This window comes from Paramormyrops kingsleyae, chromosome 1 (genome assembly GCF_048594095.1).
Source record: "Paramormyrops kingsleyae isolate MSU_618 chromosome 1, PKINGS_0.4, whole genome shotgun sequence".
Lineage (NCBI taxonomy): Eukaryota > Metazoa > Chordata > Actinopteri > Osteoglossiformes > Mormyridae > Paramormyrops > Paramormyrops kingsleyae.
In genome coordinates, this window is record NC_132797.1 from 66,390,927 (window position 1) to 66,408,459 (window position 17,533).

General features: G+C 39.1%; 1 protein-coding gene across 2 annotated transcripts; it reads right to left on the reverse strand.

Annotated features, from left to right (window-relative positions):
- Positions 1–10,820: 10,820 nt before the first annotated feature.
- Positions 10,821–16,043, reverse strand: LOC111834439 (histamine N-methyltransferase-like). Of its 2 annotated transcripts, none has more exons than XM_023793740.1 (7): positions 15,941–16,043; positions 14,523–14,671; positions 14,274–14,326; positions 12,594–12,701; positions 12,249–12,379; positions 11,643–11,736; positions 10,821–11,392 (listed from the first exon to the last, which is right to left on the reverse strand). In XM_023793740.1, exons 2-7 carry the CDS (start codon positions 14,657–14,659, stop codon positions 11,037–11,039), a joined length of 879 nt encoding a protein of 292 aa, XP_023649508.1. In that variant the 5' UTR covers positions 14,660–14,671; positions 15,941–16,043; the 3' UTR covers positions 10,821–11,036. The 2 variants fall into 2 exon arrangements, with proteins under 2 accessions (XP_023649508.1, XP_023649509.1); XM_023793741.2 differs by having other exon boundaries at positions 14,523–14,668; positions 15,941–16,039.
- Positions 16,044–17,533: the final 1,490 nt, after the last annotated feature.

Sequence of the window (17,533 nt, forward strand, 5' to 3'; positions counted from 1 at the left end):
AACGGTCACACAGAGACACAAGACAAGAACGTAAAAAATATCAGATATAAGTATAAGAAACTGAAATAAAATTATAAAAGAAAGACTATATACACCATGATATATACATGAGAAACAGAAATACAATATATATAAATAGAATAAATACTGTTAAGTGTAGTAATACAGGTAAATTACCAGATGAATACTGCACATCCGAGTAGCAGCAGGTTTATAGCACAGGCTAAAGTATGGGTGTGTGGCGGGATGCAGTTTATTCTAACGTCTGAGGTGAGATCAGTGTGACGAGTTATAGAGTCTGATGGCTGTAGGTAGGAAAGATCTTCTGTGGCGTTCAGTGGAGCACTTAATGCCAGTCAGCCTGTAGCTAAAAGTGCTTCTCTGATCAGCCACCACACTGTGGAGCGGGCGATCAGCATTGTCCTTGATGGAATGAAGTCTGAACAATATTCTCCGTTCAGCCATCACTTCCAAGCTGTCGAGTTCCTCACCCACTACAGAAGCCGCTTTCCTGATAAGCTTGTTGAGCCTCTTGGCCTCTGCCACTTTCATGCTGCCACCCCAGCTTGCTACAGAGAAGAAAATGGCGCTTGGCCACCACAGACTCATAAAACATCCGCAGCATAGTGTTGCAGACTCTAAAAGACCTGAGTTTCCGTAGGAAGTACATCCTACTCTGACCCTTCTTGTAGGTGGCCAGAGAGTGCTTTGACCAGTCCAGCTTATTGTCCAAGTGGATGCCAAGTGTCAATTATGTTAAAAGTACTGGGAGAGGACAAATATTTGCAATGCCCCTCCCATTCCATCCATCCATCCATTCATCCATAATGAATATTTACCATCAGCCAACGTCTACAGTTAGACAAATGTTGGGATTAATTTGAAAAAGCAGTAATATTTTTTCCATTTTGAATTATGCATCTATATTTCATTCTAATTTGCTGCTATGCTCTTTTGATCCCAACTGGACTGCAACTGCATTATATATATTCCCTTATATACCCAGCACAATGTACACAGAGTGAATCATTCATGTAAAATATTCTATACATTATATTTGTCACGTCTTGGCAAGCAGGGAAGCAGGAGAAGAAGCCGAACTAACGACAAAGCAAGGGTTTTAATGGTCGGACTGGTGAAAAACACCAAACATTACCACGATACATAACACCACAATGACTGATCTGGGGAAGACTGACTGAGACACGGACTAAATACACAAGACAAGCTAAGGGTAACGAGCAACAGGTGAGAACAATCAGGCAGAAACAGGAGGTAACGAGGTGGGCGTAGCACACACGAGGATCGTACGGAGCTGGGGGTGACAATATTAAACATTATGGAAGTCCAGAGAAGACGCCCATCATTGTTTTTTGATCTCGACATGATAAAAGTTCTTGAGATCACAACTTCAATTTTTTGATTTCTTCCGCCATAACTGCATGCCTCACTGTGCACACCACAGCATCAGCACACAGGACTATGCTGTCAAATAAATTTCCTTTTTGAACCCTATAATGAAGGTTAATAATCAATTTTAATCAAAATGTATTGTTTCTGTTCATTCCTTCCGTCGACTATCTAGTACAGATCTATTAAGTAGTAATCCTTACCTAGCAGTCTGTAATTACGTTCTCTCTATTATGAATGAAAAGTTACAATTCATTAACAGCTCAACGTTATCTCATTGTAATATTCCTGTTTATTGTAAAATTAAAGCTGTGATTTAATTGCCCTTTTTCTCAAGTGACGAACACTAATATGATTATTGTATAGCGCTGACAGACATACTGCTATTATATGTTTGTGACAGTGCACGATCAAAGTAAAATTGAATGTTTTGGTCCATGATGATGATGAACAGCCAACTGAGCTGCTAAACATGTAATAAAATCACGGGTGAAAAAAAGTTGAGATCACAAGATACCAAACATTATCTCGAGTACAAGAAAAATAACTCAAGATAAAAATAATTTAAAAAAATTTAAAATTATTATGTGTGTTCTCTCTGGACTTCCAAAGCATCATGTTTGCAACATGAGGAAGTTGCTTTTTTAAATCTGTGCCTGCAAAAATGAACAGAGCCTGAATCTTCTAGTGCCAACCCCCATTATACTTATCTGGGTACAATAATCAGCATAAAAACCTGAAAATTGAATACAATTCTTTGTACTGAGTCACAAGCAGGAGTGATGCATAGTTCACATACGCTCATTTTATGAGAAATATATAACGAAAGTTGTGGGGGTCAAGGTGTAGAGGGATCCATGTTCTTTTCAAAACACGAAGTCAAACCACAATCCATGAATCGAAGTCAGGAAAAGCCAAAAGTCAAAAAGCAGATCAGGACAAATACACACCAAAACTCAGAATCCAATAAGGGTCAGAATGCACAAGATAAGACAGATACTACAGTACCACTGGGAAACGGATACAGAGTGACTTACAATACCTTGTGCCGGAAAAACTTGACAAACAAGTAGGCCTCTATAGATGCACAGGGGAAATTAACTTTAGGGGCTCAAAACTGAGAATGTTAATTAGGCATTGGGAAGATCCAGGCTGGCTTGCGGATCCGGTTCTGTGATGCGTTACAATAAGCCATGGGCTGGAACTTTGACCACTGAAAACCAAGTCAATGTAGATGAAATGGAAAGTCTCAATGTTTTCACACAGTTATACTTGCAAAGTGCAAATTAAAGAAAATATCAACTGATTAATTATGTACCGCTAAAGTATATACTTACAGTATGATTTACTCTAAACCTTTATTTGGGATTAGCATTATTTGATATTCATAGGAATATTGCTTAGGAAATGAAAAACATGATTTTAGCGCAAAACTGATCTTATTAAATGATTCACTTTCAATCTTTTAAATTTTGATACTTCAAGATTTGATGTTAAAGCAGGCAGAGCTGTACTCCAGCAAGGTGCGGTTTGGACATAAGAAAACGGAGCTGAACTCCCTCAGACTACATCAGCCTCCATCAATCATCTCAGAACTTGGGGGCGGTGAGTGGCTCAGCAGACCCATCCTGTCTGTCTGTGATCAGAAGATTGCTGGTTTGAGCTCCGGCACCTATCCATTGGCCCTTGAGTAAGACCCCCGACTCTAGGGGCAGTGCACACTGGCTGACCCTGTACCCCAAGGTTACTCTGATGAGTATGTGTGTCTCATGGAGTGCAAGATGGGATATATGCCAATAAGCATTCTAGTGTATCTGTACTCATACTTGTGCAAATAGTAAACAAAGGGTCATTTCATTTGAGTCAAGATGAATACTTGGTTCCTTGAATCAATATAAATGCTGCAGTTTTATTTCACGGATTATTGCAAATCCAAACTCTTTACATCCATTGTACAAATTGAATTAATTTTGAAGATGTTGTGTTAAAAACAACCCAACTTGGGTTACCTGGCAACCCAGTGCTGGGTGAGTATTGGGCACGTTTCTGCGTGTTGTACATTGCAAAGCAATACATCGCATCGATCGTTTTCCCCTGCATGCCAATGTCGTTTTTCCATTTCAAGATGGCATGAAATCCACTCTATAGTGCAGCGTGAACACCTGCCAAAACTGCATGTTCTGGAAGGATCCGCCATGTTGTCCCCCATCACCGGCACCCCCTCAGCACGCATTCATCGTTACCACCCATTTCCATGCAAGTCACAGGGGGGGGAGAAATTTGCATATGTTCTCAATATTTAGAGTCTACATTTAATATTTACGTTTAACATTTGCATTTAATATTTACAGTATATATATGTACATTTAAAATGTATATTTAACATTTAGATATATATATATATATTTACATTTAACATTTACATTTAACATATAACATTTATATTTAACATTTACTTTAATATTTACATATAAACATATTATTTATATTTTCAAATTGTAAGTGATTTTTCAAATATACATGCCAAAAAGTTGTGATGATTTTTAACACGGTTTGTCTCTAACTAAATGTAATAAAAATGCACTAAATTTTGAAAAAGTGGCAAGTAAAAAAATGCTGAGTGACTTTACAAACGGTGCCCCAAACAGGTCCCCCTGCCCTACCCCTTCACGTCATTACATATCCATTTATAATGAATTACAAGTGTGGTTTTTTAAGCCATGTGTCTTGTATGCAGACATCTGGTTAGGTAGGTAGGTCATCAACATAACGGCCTTTGGCAGTTAAAGTCCTAGCATTCCACATTGTCACGCCCATGGGGGCGGATCGAACAGGTGCAAGGCATCAGGGATTGATTACCTCCTCAATATAAGGAGAGAATCTCTCACAAACAAACCGCGAAGTATTGCGCTCATGAACAGCCTTACTGACCGTTATTCTGTCCTTTGCTCCCGTCCCTTGCCTCTTGTGAGATCCTTGCCTCTTGTTCCTTACCTCCTTAGTCCAGCTCCCATCCTTGACCCTCCTGTCCTGCTGAGCCCGGCTCCCCCTGTCGTCCAGCCCGCCTGTTCCCCCGTCCTGTGTGTGCCTGTTGGACTGACTCACCGGCTTTCGAACCCTCGCGCTTTTACGACCACGACTACCTCTCACCGTCTCTGGACTTGTTTGCCTTATTAAAGCTCTCTTTCCCCGTACTTCTGGATCCTTATCTCCCTTATCTACCCGGTGTGACACAGAGCAGGAGTAAAAGCATTTTCACCAGCATCCACCCCATGCTTCTTGCTGATTGGGCTGAACTTCAGCAAACTTCATTTCTTACTTGTTCCCACATCAGGCCTTTAATTCTCAAATGATGAGCTGCTACTTTCACTACTATCTGTATTTTCTCATTCGTATGCTTGCTTCTTTCAGCTGCATTTCTCACCCCACCAATAAATATTCTACACCACCCCTCTTTCTGTTTAACCTATACACACTGAAAAAAAAACTAATTTTGGGAGGACAAGTTTCATTAAGTACAGGAGCACCATTACAGTCAAGCCAGTTCTCAATAAAGAAAGATGACATTGAGATTCTGGGTTTCAGTCAGATGGCCTACTATGAAAGATTTGTTGTTGAATAAGCAGACTTCGATTTCCGCAGCCTTAAGAACCATGTGTTTAGCAGGTGACTGTGGCTTTTGTTGAGTGACACGCTCTCTGATAAGACTACTGGGCGAATGTGATTTGAAATAATCAGATTTGAAGTAAGCATCTGTGCCTCGGAAAAACTGATTTGCAACCCCTCACATTAAAACAGATATCTGTGTTGCTAGAACAGATTAAAATTGTCGATGAAATATACTTTGTGAGTCACACAAGCACGTGTGGGCCAAGTGTGCAGTCACGGCACTCTGCTGACACGGCTGACGTCTCGGACGACTGTGGGCAATGGGCCTGATATGTGCAGCAGTACCAGCAGAAATGTAAGGAGCTCCAATAGGTGAAGAAGATCTCTTTTTAGAGCCTCTGACTGCTCTGACTGGATGCCAGTTCTGTCCACATGCACAGTCCTGCCAGCCTTCAGGTGATTATGTAGAACCTTTGGTATTTTCTGTTATTTCACTGACTCTGGCACACAGGAAGCAGAATTTTTTAAAAGATTTGTTACTCGTGCCTGATTACTGAGTCACTGATACATAGCATTCTCTGTGTGTTTGTATCCATGGGGGGCCGTTCTGGATGGCTTGCGGCTTTCAGCTCTGGAGGCCTGCCTGTTTATAGCACAAGGGGCCCTGAAATTTGTTCCACAAATTGATCCATACCTGGGCTGCACCTAGGATATGAGGTAAGCTACACCTGGACCTTCAGGCTGCATACATGCATTTTCACTTGATGTGATAGTTTCTGAACATGATCCTCTGACAACCTGCGTCCTTTGCATTTATTACAATCATAATTTTAATATTTTTACCCACCTGAATTGTACTGCACAAGTCCCAGATGGCTAATAAAGCCCTTTCCATAAGAACCAAGAAGCCTGTCTGCAACTTTGCTGTAAAAACCTCATAATTTCATATAACTCAGAATGAGGACTTGGCAGTGTCTTACTGAGATAGAATGTGCAGGTAACCTTTATTAGACATTTTGGAAATTCCTGACATCATTTAAAGAATACCAAGCACTCACATTCAATTGTAAACATGTAATGCTTTATTCATAAGTTTTAAGTATAAAAAGACATAGGCATTGTTGTGTTCAATGATTGTTATTGCAACTTTAGAACACTAGGTTAGGATACACACAGGTGTTAGTCATTCCCCCTCTCACAAACAGCCACGTGTCAAACACAAGTCCAAGTGGCATAAAGACTTTGTCATGTCATAGTTGCCCAAAAGGAAGCTGAGATAATTGCAGTAACTTGATTATAATAGCTAAGACTGTTTACATGGTTCGAAGTATTTCGGGTTATTCACTAGACAATAGTCAAGTTTAAGCATAGGTAATTCACTGTTTACAATGATGTTACAGTTACATGTTAATGCACCTTGTGTAAAGATACTTTATTCATGATATCTGATGCAATGGTACCACAAGAGTTTGTATTGGCAAAACTACATTTCATTTCATTAGATTTACTTATTACATTTTGTTTTCATCTTAGAATCCACCTCTTATAGAGAGTGTATTCTTTTACAGAGAGAGGATCGAGATGTTGTGTTCAATGATTGTTATTGCAACTTTAGAGCACTAGGTGGCAGTGTCGGAAAAGTGGAGACTTGGAAAAAAAGAGATAGTGATTACCGCGGGATACGGAAAATCCATGCTGAGCTACCGTGATAATTTGCTGTACTGTTTTGTTAAGTAAACAGCATATTCTCTGGCCTGGTTATTCGGGTGCCAACATTACAGGCATTATGACATAGACATTTAGACAATATGCTCACTCTCCTCCACTACTGCTTTGCTCTAATACTGCATGTTCTTCACTATTGCAGTAATCTCCTTCACTCTCTCCATCGCCTACAGTCTTTTCCACCTCAGAAGCCTTGCAAAGCAGCTTCATCTCCAGCACACCCAACTCTTTTAGTTCATTTTCCTTCTTTTCTATCTTTTCCAAAATTGCCTCGATTTTTTCCTTCAGTCGCTGCAGCTTTGCCTCCTTATCTTCTTTTGCCTCCTCTGGTGGTATATTTACGTCTTTCTCTTTTGGTACTTCTCTCATTCCTTCATTGATCAATTCATCTACCACAGTGTGGGGCTGCTCTTTTGGCCTCTCATCACTTTTTGATATATCAAGCTTTTTTTCTTTCCCTTTTTTCACAAGGGTAAATTTCTTTCGCCTGAATTTCTTTAGTTTCTTTTTTTCTTTGCCCTCCTGCTTTTTGAAGCGTCCCCAGTCTCCTCTGTTACCTCTGGGGGCTTAAAGCAGTTGAGGAAAGACCAGTTCATGTTGAGATGCATCATTGTTGTGTAGGCCGATATGGATATTATGTAATTATGCTGAAATTAGTTTAATTATGTAATTATTAGTTTCCAATCTAATAAATTTAAGCAAATATTGACCCTTATTTAAATGTACATTGAGAAATGTTCCATTATATGCACTTTGCTAATGATGAACTAACGTATGAGTACTATACTTACAGATATCTACAGAAGTTGGTATAAACAGGATTCTGCCTAATAGGCAGCCCGGACTGTCTATCCACTGGGTCCATAAAGAACAAAGGTGACAGAATGTGCAACGGTCAGTGCACTTCCACAGACATTACTGAAAAACTTTGGTCTTCTGCTATTGAATTTATAACACCAGAGTGCAGAGCCTTCCATCGTCCAAGGGAATTCACAGTAGTGTTTCTCACTGCAGGTTACATTCCTCTGCAAGCGAATGCTAAGTTAGCACTGGCTATAACAGCCCGGTAAAGTTGGTTATATATTGGAACATTCGCTGGATATTCAGCTTTACCTCCCCTATATCTTAGAAACAAAACTGCTTAAAATAACTAAACTGACATTTTCTGCTACTGGAGAATTCAACGATTGTACTACAACATGAGACATTGGCTGATATATTATTTTTTTGTTGTCATTACCAGTGTTGCCAACTTTGGTCAGCTGGCTGGAGTGAGATTTTCAATTCGAGACAATATGATGTAGCTAATTTAAATTTGTAATGGAATAAAATGGGCATTAAGTCCATCGTAATTTAAGTCCTTAATAATAAAGGCAACAACACTTGTGCAACCTACACAGTAAACTCATTTCTCCCTGACAACCTGAACTGTTCATTTGCATGGTTTGACAGGGACAGCAACCAGCCCATCACCAAGCCAACATCACAGGATGCTCCATCACATGCACTGGTGCTGAATTCGCATGAGGTGCAAGGATGAAGGCAGTTCAGAGCTCCAGATTCCTAGGAGTTCCTTTCAGTCAAGACCTATATATTATGGACCATCAACATGACCAAAAAAGTGTTCAGAGGCTACACTTCCTGAGGTGCCTCAAGAAAGCACAACTACAGTACCAGAAGATGACTGGCTCACAGGTTCCATCATTGGAAGAAATCTAAAGAATCTATGTAGTGGAAAATTACCACCAAGCATGATGTCCGATGGTTACTAAGGAAGTTAGGCTGCAAAATAAGGTTGCTATGCTTGAAGAAACAGATGCAAGAGACTGGGGAGGGGGTTTTAGACTTTACCCATGTTAAGCTAGACAAGAGATGAATTTTTATTCTATATATGGTAAATATAAGATGCTTGTGCTAGACGAAAAGCTTGTCCTGAGCATAGAATGTGCAAAAGCAGACATGGGTCTTCCGGTTGTGGTTGCAGAGAAGGGTCATTTGTCTGTCAATATAAAATGAAAGCAGCTGCGTCTGCTATTTGGAGAACTTCTCAGAACTGTCTGTGGAGAGTCTCCCCGAGCTCGCATAGAAAGATATCTCAATAAATGAAACCAAGCTAAACCATTGGACTCATCTGTTCCTTCCTACCTCCAAATTTCCATAACATCTACCACTGGCACGAATCCATGCACATCTGCAGAGATCCACACCATCTCGGTCACAGCATCTTCACTCTTCTGCCGTCTGTCAATTGCTACAGAGCTTCTCCTCTCATAGCCCAAACTATATATGCCCTGTATGCATGTGACTTTGTTACGGTTAATTCCCTTATAAATTCCCTTAATCTCAAAATCAACTAATTAAGCTTTTGTGACCAGTTTCATGCATAACACAAAAGGACAAAAACGAAAAAGTTGTTTTTCCTTGGCGATTTATATAGTTTATAATGGGGTTTTTGTTGAATTGTCTTTGGTCCAGAGTGTCCTTATCCAGCATATCATTCAAAAATGTAACCAGCAGAGGAACAATTTATCACAACTCAAACTCAATGAGAAGTAAACTTTCCGTAAATGCAATAAACCATCCAAATTAGTAAGGTGACAGGTAGAAGGACAACATGGTTTTCTGTACAAACGTAGAAGTGCTTTGCTTGATGACCACTAGATGGAGCCAGTACAATATAAAAACTAAACTCACGTTCTTTTGCCCTGTAGTGTTTTTGAGTATGAACTGATACTTGGTAGACTTCGTAGACCACAACACTGCGAATAAAAATCAATGGAAGCGTACTGAAACGCATTTAATTCACAAAAGAAAAATAGACACCTCCTCTCGTAATTATGACGTACTATCTAGTAATTATGAGAAAAGATATAATTACTGTATGAGATCATGTCTTTGTATTGATTAGCGCTGTCATTTGACACCAGCTACGTTAATTCATTTCCATTCAACTGAGGGTGTTATGCTGCACAATCAGCAGCTGCACCACATCCCTTTTGTAGTGTGAGGTATTTCATAGACGATCTAACGACTTGGGTAACGTCACACAAACATACAAAACTTACGGATGCGTGTATGACGATTTTTCGTAATAAAGTTTGAGGGCCATGCAAATTAGTAAGTGCAAATTAGAACTTACCAGGAGAATGAATAATAATAATAATAATAATTAATAAAACGGGAGAGTCTCGGTAGATGGCCTTGACATAAGGGAGAAACCCGGAAAAAAATTGGGAGATAGTACGTCACGATTTTGAGATAAGGTGCCTGTGTTTTTCTTTTGTGAATGCATTGCGCTTCCGTACAGATCAATTATCTTTGAATTTTTTTAATTTGAGGGGGGTGGCACGGTGGTCCGCTCTATTGCCTCACAACTCTATGACCAGTGTTTGAATTCAGCTGTGCAGAGTTTGCAAGTGTAGAAAATGGATGGATGGGAAGGGATGGCTTATACTGCTGAGTGCTGACCTTTGTTGCATTTTGTTTACTGCCTTACATAATTATTCAGAGAAGGATTCTTGTTCTTCTGCAAGCTTCCGACCTAAAATACAACTGTTCCTATATGTATTCATGTTGTTATTTGAATTTTATTCTATTTATATGTGTATTGATTGTGTTAACTGCTGTCTGCAAACCAAATTGTCCCTTGGGGACAATAAAGACAATTCAATCCAGTCATTCAAGAACATTCACGGCAGACTGGGAGTTGAGAGAGTTAAGTCAGGCAAAATTTGCTGGTCTCTGTGCTGACAGGAGGCCACCACATGATACCACAGATGATCTTATTTTTAAGTAAAAACAAAGAGCATCTTAACATATCACACAAGGCACATTATACAGAATGTCTGGCTATGTGTAAATCCGCATGAAAACACTGGCTGCCATCAGCAGCGGACAGACCAGCAGAAGATGCATTTCATATAAACTACAAAGAGGATTCATTTTATTCGTATTTAAAATATTTAAATTTTTTCTTTAACGGTACCATGCCATTTGAGCTTTAGGGGAACATATGTGGTTGTATTTTTTTTTCTTTTGTTAGAAAATGTATTGATGATTCAATGGACAAACACAGATTATAGAACAGTGGAATTATTCATTGTTTATCTTTCTCCCTGACATTCCTATTCAAGCCAATAACATTAATTGTAAAGAATTTAATCAGGAAGAAATACAGAATATTTCAAATCTGATGGCATCAGTCATGCAAGACAATACAGTCTCATTTTTATACATTACTACTGAAAACCACATCTAAGAAGCAATGAACATTTGGTGAACCACTGTATATCTTACTGGCTTAGAACCAAAGCCTCCAGAGTAGTATTGAATAAAACTCTCCCATTCACCTCAGTGGTACAATCGGGGCGGCGCAGGTAATCTAGCACACTGGCTTTCAGCTCCGGTGGTGCAGTGTGGCTAAAGTCCACCAACTCAGTAACCACATCCAGTAGCAGCTCCCCCTTTTTGTTGCCAGGGATGAAGCAATCTGTGATGTCTAATTTTGTAGGCAACGTGAATGTTTCAAAGTTGATTCCTTCAGCAGTAAGATAGCGCTTGATGTTTGCCGCCGTAAGAGACTGATCCAAATCACTGCGAGTAAACTCATTCCCATAAATGCTCCACAGCTTGCTCCAGCCACACTCTCCTGAAACAAAGAGCAATGAACCGTACATCATGTTGAATTCGGGCACCAGGGAATGTGTGTCAGTAACGATTCTGTCCTCTGCTTCCTACCACTATCCTTCCCTTTCAATCCACTGATTGATTTCACATTTATTTCGATATGCAGGTCTAGCATACAATTTAAAACTCTTATGTCATAGTTTCTTACTTTCTCGAATAATCCTATATTCACTGTATCACATTAAGAAAAAGGTTAAAAAAAAATAAAATACCAGAAATAAGTATGACGAGAAGTTTTCCATTTTCATTCAAGAGACTCCGAAAAAACGAGATGGTACCAACAGGATCAACTACATAGTACAGCATCTGAGGGTCATAATGAAAATGCAAATGGACGAGTTAACATTCAAAATCCACATCAAGGGAAAGCAGCTTTTCAGGCCTATGAGACAACAAGAATATTACTATTTTCTATAGGTGGATGTGTCAGCCAGCAGGAACCTGAGTGTGTAGAATGTAGGCAGGAAGATTCTACTCTAAAAACAAATTCCACCAATCCTCACTGTAGTATGTGGGCATTACAGCACGCATCATATTCAAACACATAAACAAAAGCATTTAATTTTGGATCTTAAACGTAAAAGATATCAACAGCCCTGAATTGGATCATTGAATTATTGCAGCTAATTCAATGTGAAATTACTCTTCATCGATTTAGATGGATGAACATCATACAATATCAGGGAAAACCCTGGGACTTGCAGTCACAACCTTTTGGTTACAAGCTCTTCTCTTTGAAAACACTGCCTGCCTGTTGAATGAAGCTTTACTCAGCTCTCACCTATTAACACAACAAAGTGACCTGCAGACATGTTCACCTGAATCATATGAATGAAGTCTACTTTCTTCTCTGGCTGTCTGTCTCTCCAGTGCTTCTCGAACTCAGAGGCAGTCATCTGATTCCACGTGAAGTTTGCGTTTTCTAACTTAGGAGTTCTCGACACAACATCTGTACAAGACAAAGCAATGTTTTACATCTGTTTTATAAAAGTAACATATTATATGATGATTAATTCAGTTAATCATGACTATACTACATATTACTATAGTACTACCACATTATGATTAATTCAATTAACGAGTACCATACTACACAACAATATGTATTTTGCTAAACCCAATGAAATGCATGATATGAATGTGAGTATTTGAAGTCCTAGTACCCTTGCATTTCTCCAGCATCGGCTCACTGGGTTCCACCATGTCACAGCCCACCTTCACATCTGGTAAAACCTTAATCAGCTGTGAAAGTATCTCCAGGTCCACCTCTCCTGCAAGATCAAAATCCAGATTTAAGCCCAGAAATGTCCTGTGGATGCAGTCCATGTACGCCTTTTCATGCAATCATTATTATTAGTATTATTTTATTTAAAATAGGTTTATGGCTCCTCCTACAGCAATTATTTTTACTGGGTCCTTCATGTCAGGGCACATTCCATGCATGAAGAACGAGCTTTCAATCAAACAGTTACAGAGCATGTGAGCGGAGCCGTGAGTGAGGAGCGGAGCTGGCTGAATTGAGTCAGAGCGCGGAGCGGTTTCCTAATTAAGACTGGAGCGGTCGCTCCAATTTCGCTCCGATACCGCTCACACTACAATTCTGAGGCGTGCCCAAATCTACCCAGAATTAATCTGTACAATTATCAAGACTGTTACACAAATTGGCCGAGATGGTATTTCACAAAGTAAAGTGATAGATCATACAAGTGTAATATTCTTATCAAACGTATAGATGACAATAATGTAGAGCAAGAACAACAATGTGGTGAAACTGTTTCAGTGAGTAGATTCACTTTGGAATCGCTTTTCTCAGAAACATCAAACATGAGAGTATGCTACGCGAACAGGCGGAAGCCAGAGCAAAACGTGAGCAAGTTTTATATGGTTGTAGTATATCAAGTCTATAAAGTAAATTAAAGTATAAAAGCCTATAAAGTAAATATTATTAATCAAATAAATTCGTTTTGTAATTCAAAGTAGGTCTAATAGGATTTTTTAAATTTCGCGTAACGCTGTCAGTGAAATTTTATTTTATAGAGAGACGCAGCAGCAGCATAAACAGAAAAAAATAAGGAATTTAAAACGTGGATGCTTAGCCTGTATATTCTTTAGGCTATTAAGCCCACTGATTCCTTTATTTTTAAGCCTATTTTGTGTGGAATGCCATTGCCAAACGTGCCCGTTGTTGCCTATATGTTGCTTAAAAATAAATATTTTCTGAGTGGCACTGTTGCCGTTGCTCATATTTCTTTATGATATAAGGCTTCGGTTTAAGGTGACATTTTTTAGGCATGCAGATTATTTGTCCCTCTTTTAAATTGGAGCGAGCGTGGAGCGATTTGACTGGAGCGGGAGGAAATTTTAGTGGAGCGAGGAGCGGTGTTGAGCGGAGCGGCGTAGTGCCAATTAGAGCGGAGGAGCGGCGGAGCCAACAGCCTCGTGAGCGAGGAGCGGAGATTGTAATTTATTTCAAAATTAGTTCAAATACAAGAACTTGTGACCATAGGGAGATATTAGGTGGAGCAAACACAGGAAAGCAGTGAGATTCAAATGGTGATCCAAGACCACTTCTGCTCAAACTTCAGCTTGAAAAACTGGACACAAGAGAATGATTTAAGTTTCTTACACAATGTCCACTGATTGTCTGAAGAGATTAATCCTATGTGTTTTATTAAAGTCAAATCACTCTCTCTCCAGCTATCTGTATAATCCTTGTGTACAGACTGGCATTTATTGCCAATTTGTTATACAACAGCACCTTGCACCACCGTGAGATCCGAATCTACTGTATATCAATTATTTGATTCATATATAACTCATATATATAATTGAGAGCGACATACCTGTACCACTCCCAAGGGATATAACATCAAAGGTACTCTTGCCCTTCCCAGCCCTGCAGAAGACAACGATTTTTATAATTGTTAGATTCTGCCCTTCTTCATATATATTTATTATTACAATCATTGTTAATTATCAATTATATTTATTTCCAGTATTTGCTTGTTCAACTTTTACTTCCTTTCCCTAAAATATTTGATATATTACAATGGTGTGCAATTCAAATTTACGGGTCGCATCTTAACTCTTACCTCGCGAGGATGTCAGGAAGACTCTCACGAATGAATCTATGCACAGTTTGATGCTCCGTCGACATCTCAAGGTAAACCCGGAAGGTCTTGTGGTACCTTTCGTAGTCTAATGCAAGACACTTCATAGACGAAGTCATTTCAGACTGCTGCTAAAAAACATATGAGAAGTACACAGATTTGACATACTACGCAGGCTAAATTAATTCATCATCAGTCCTGTAATATGAAGAACAAACATACCACATAGAAAGAGATGCTTTGTCAACAGAATTGATTAACTTTATCACATGTAATTTATTTAGGAGTTTATTTTGGAATTTAATTTTATGATTGGGTGGTAGGGCTATTAACTCGGGACACCTTACTTCTCAGCGTGAGAAATACAAGGTGTGGCGTGTGAGTGTGTAAACTGGTTGACATGTGTGTGTCTGAGACTTGAGAACTAAGTACATCTGTGTGACACACACTCACACACACACCCATTACCTGGTTGACATGCTCAGTGTCCAGTTTTTTTTAAATACTTCGATTTTTTATGACCAATAAAATAAATGAAGAAGGGGTCTCAAAAATTACTTACTGCTGGCATTAGGCATTGATTTCCCATTTGTTTTTGCTTAAACATCATAGTGCTATAACAAAGAACTAAATGCCTAATTAAAATGTAAGTCCACTGACTGTTTAACAGAGGAGAAATACTCAGATGCCACCCGAGGATTCCCACTATTGGTGGCAGAACTGATCCTGGTGCAGCATCAGGTTTGAAAAAAAAAGCTATTATTTAATCACACATTTACGAAGCATGATTCATGGGATCATTAGTAACCCTTTACTTGATAGTTTACAAATAGTTTACTGAAATACAAATCATGAACAAATCATGAACTACAGTCACTACTTGAAAAAACATGCGTAAAAATGAATTGAACAAACATGAGATCAGTATTTCACTTTTTATTCATTACTTGTTACTTAAGTAGTTCCTTCAGTAGTTAACAGAACTAACAGATATAGTAACAATTATAGTAACTGCTTGGGATGAAAGATACATCATTATTCATTAATGATTAACAACTACGAAATCGGTATTTAGTGTTATTCAGGACTTGTTCCTTCAGTAGTTCTTTCAGTAATTCACAAATGATAACAGAATTAACAAATCTATATAGTAACTGCTTGAGATAAAACATGCGTCACGATTCTTTAATGATGAATTATCATTAGAACAGTATGTAACTAAGACTTAGTCTCTGGTTAATTAATACAAAAGTAATAGCTATACTACTATTGGTCGATACTACTATACTACTATATTATTTGTGCCCCGTCAAGTAAAGTATTACCAGATAATTCAGTATGTCATTATTGTATGCTATTATTACAATCGTGGATTCATTAAACAGTAAATATTCACTTACTTGGACGAGTTTCACAAACTTGCGATATTGAACTACAGACGCCTCTCTGCTAATGAAAAGACTCAAGTGTGGGTTTTAAGAAATATTGAGCAAAAATTATAACCCCTCCCACTTTATTTTATAGAAAGGCGTCGTCTCTTCACAGCAGGGCCGTTGCAGACAGAAAGCTGACTGGCACGGGCACTCCCCCCTCATTACTCAAGTCACATTTTTTTCTTGAATGCCTGTTGGCTGCATGAGATGTGCTATACAATGAGCTATTTGGTCTTCCCTTGATTAGCCGATTATTCCTGCCACTGCCATACTGATGTCAATACATAGGAGTCAATAATAATTGAATCAAATCGAAATAGAAAGATCATCGGGATTACTTGCAAGGTTGCTTACGTTAGTCTTGTTGTGTTATTTCTCAATCCCGATTCTTGTTTCGCGGATTGCTACGTGCGCGCCGTGGTGCACCGGCTACGACATGCCGTGCACGGACTGTAAAGTGTTAATTATTAGTTTCTAACTATTGAAGATCAGGGTCTAAGTCAAGTTTACCTGGGGCCTGACCTTATTATAGCTATAGTTAGTCTATAGCTATAGCCCCGAGTGATCTGACCGAAATGAACACACTATCAAATATAAGAGCTGGTCTAGCAGCCTCCATGCTTTCAAGACTTAAGATTCGATTATTTTATTGTCATTTTATATGATGGCTTAAAGAGACTGGGAGCAACGACAGTACAGGCAGACGCTCCTAATTTATGGCCACATTCATCAACATAGAAGAGAATAGTCCTAGCCGATGTGGCAAATTGAAAATGGCTGGCGAGTCGGCTACACTGTTTCGTTCTGGCGTCTGGGTGGCTTCCAGAAAGCTTCGTAACGCTAAGTAGTTCGTTATCTGGTCAGTAGATTTAAGAGTGGGCCGACATACTCGTTATTATCTACGTTGTTCTTTTTTATTATTATTTTTGCTTGCTGCCCTGTCACAGAGACACTGAGATCGGCTGAAATAGATGACAAAAACTCATTGACGGTGCATTTTGGCCAACGTAATAATGCTGATAATATAATAAGAGATCAATGTTACAATATAAAACTATAATGTCAATTATAAATGAGTTCAAATGGGGCTCATCGTTGTAACACCTGTGTGCCATGAGTACATAATAGGGATGTGCCCCACTCAGAACTAGTGGTGGGCGGATCGGTCCAAGTATCGATAATATCGATAATAATGTTGGTATTGATATTGATCAATACCAGTTTAATGAGATCGATACTAAGGTTTCTGTTTCTCTCCTGAATGCACTGCAGCTGTCCATGTAAGCGCCGTGACTCAGCGGCGCCTGTCAAGCAAACAGGCTCACTTGCGCGCGTACACACACAGTAGCCTATAATATTTATATTATAGTATTGTAATAGTGGGTCGCTGGGCCATGCTCTCAATAATAAAACAACAGAGCACATTTACAATTACACAAGCGATTACTGAGAACTATTTACAAGCTGGCATCAGTCCAACATGCCGCGCTGCCCTCCGGTACCTCCGCGCTACAGTATTTATATTTACTCATAAACTTTGCCCAAATTCTGTCCTGGGTT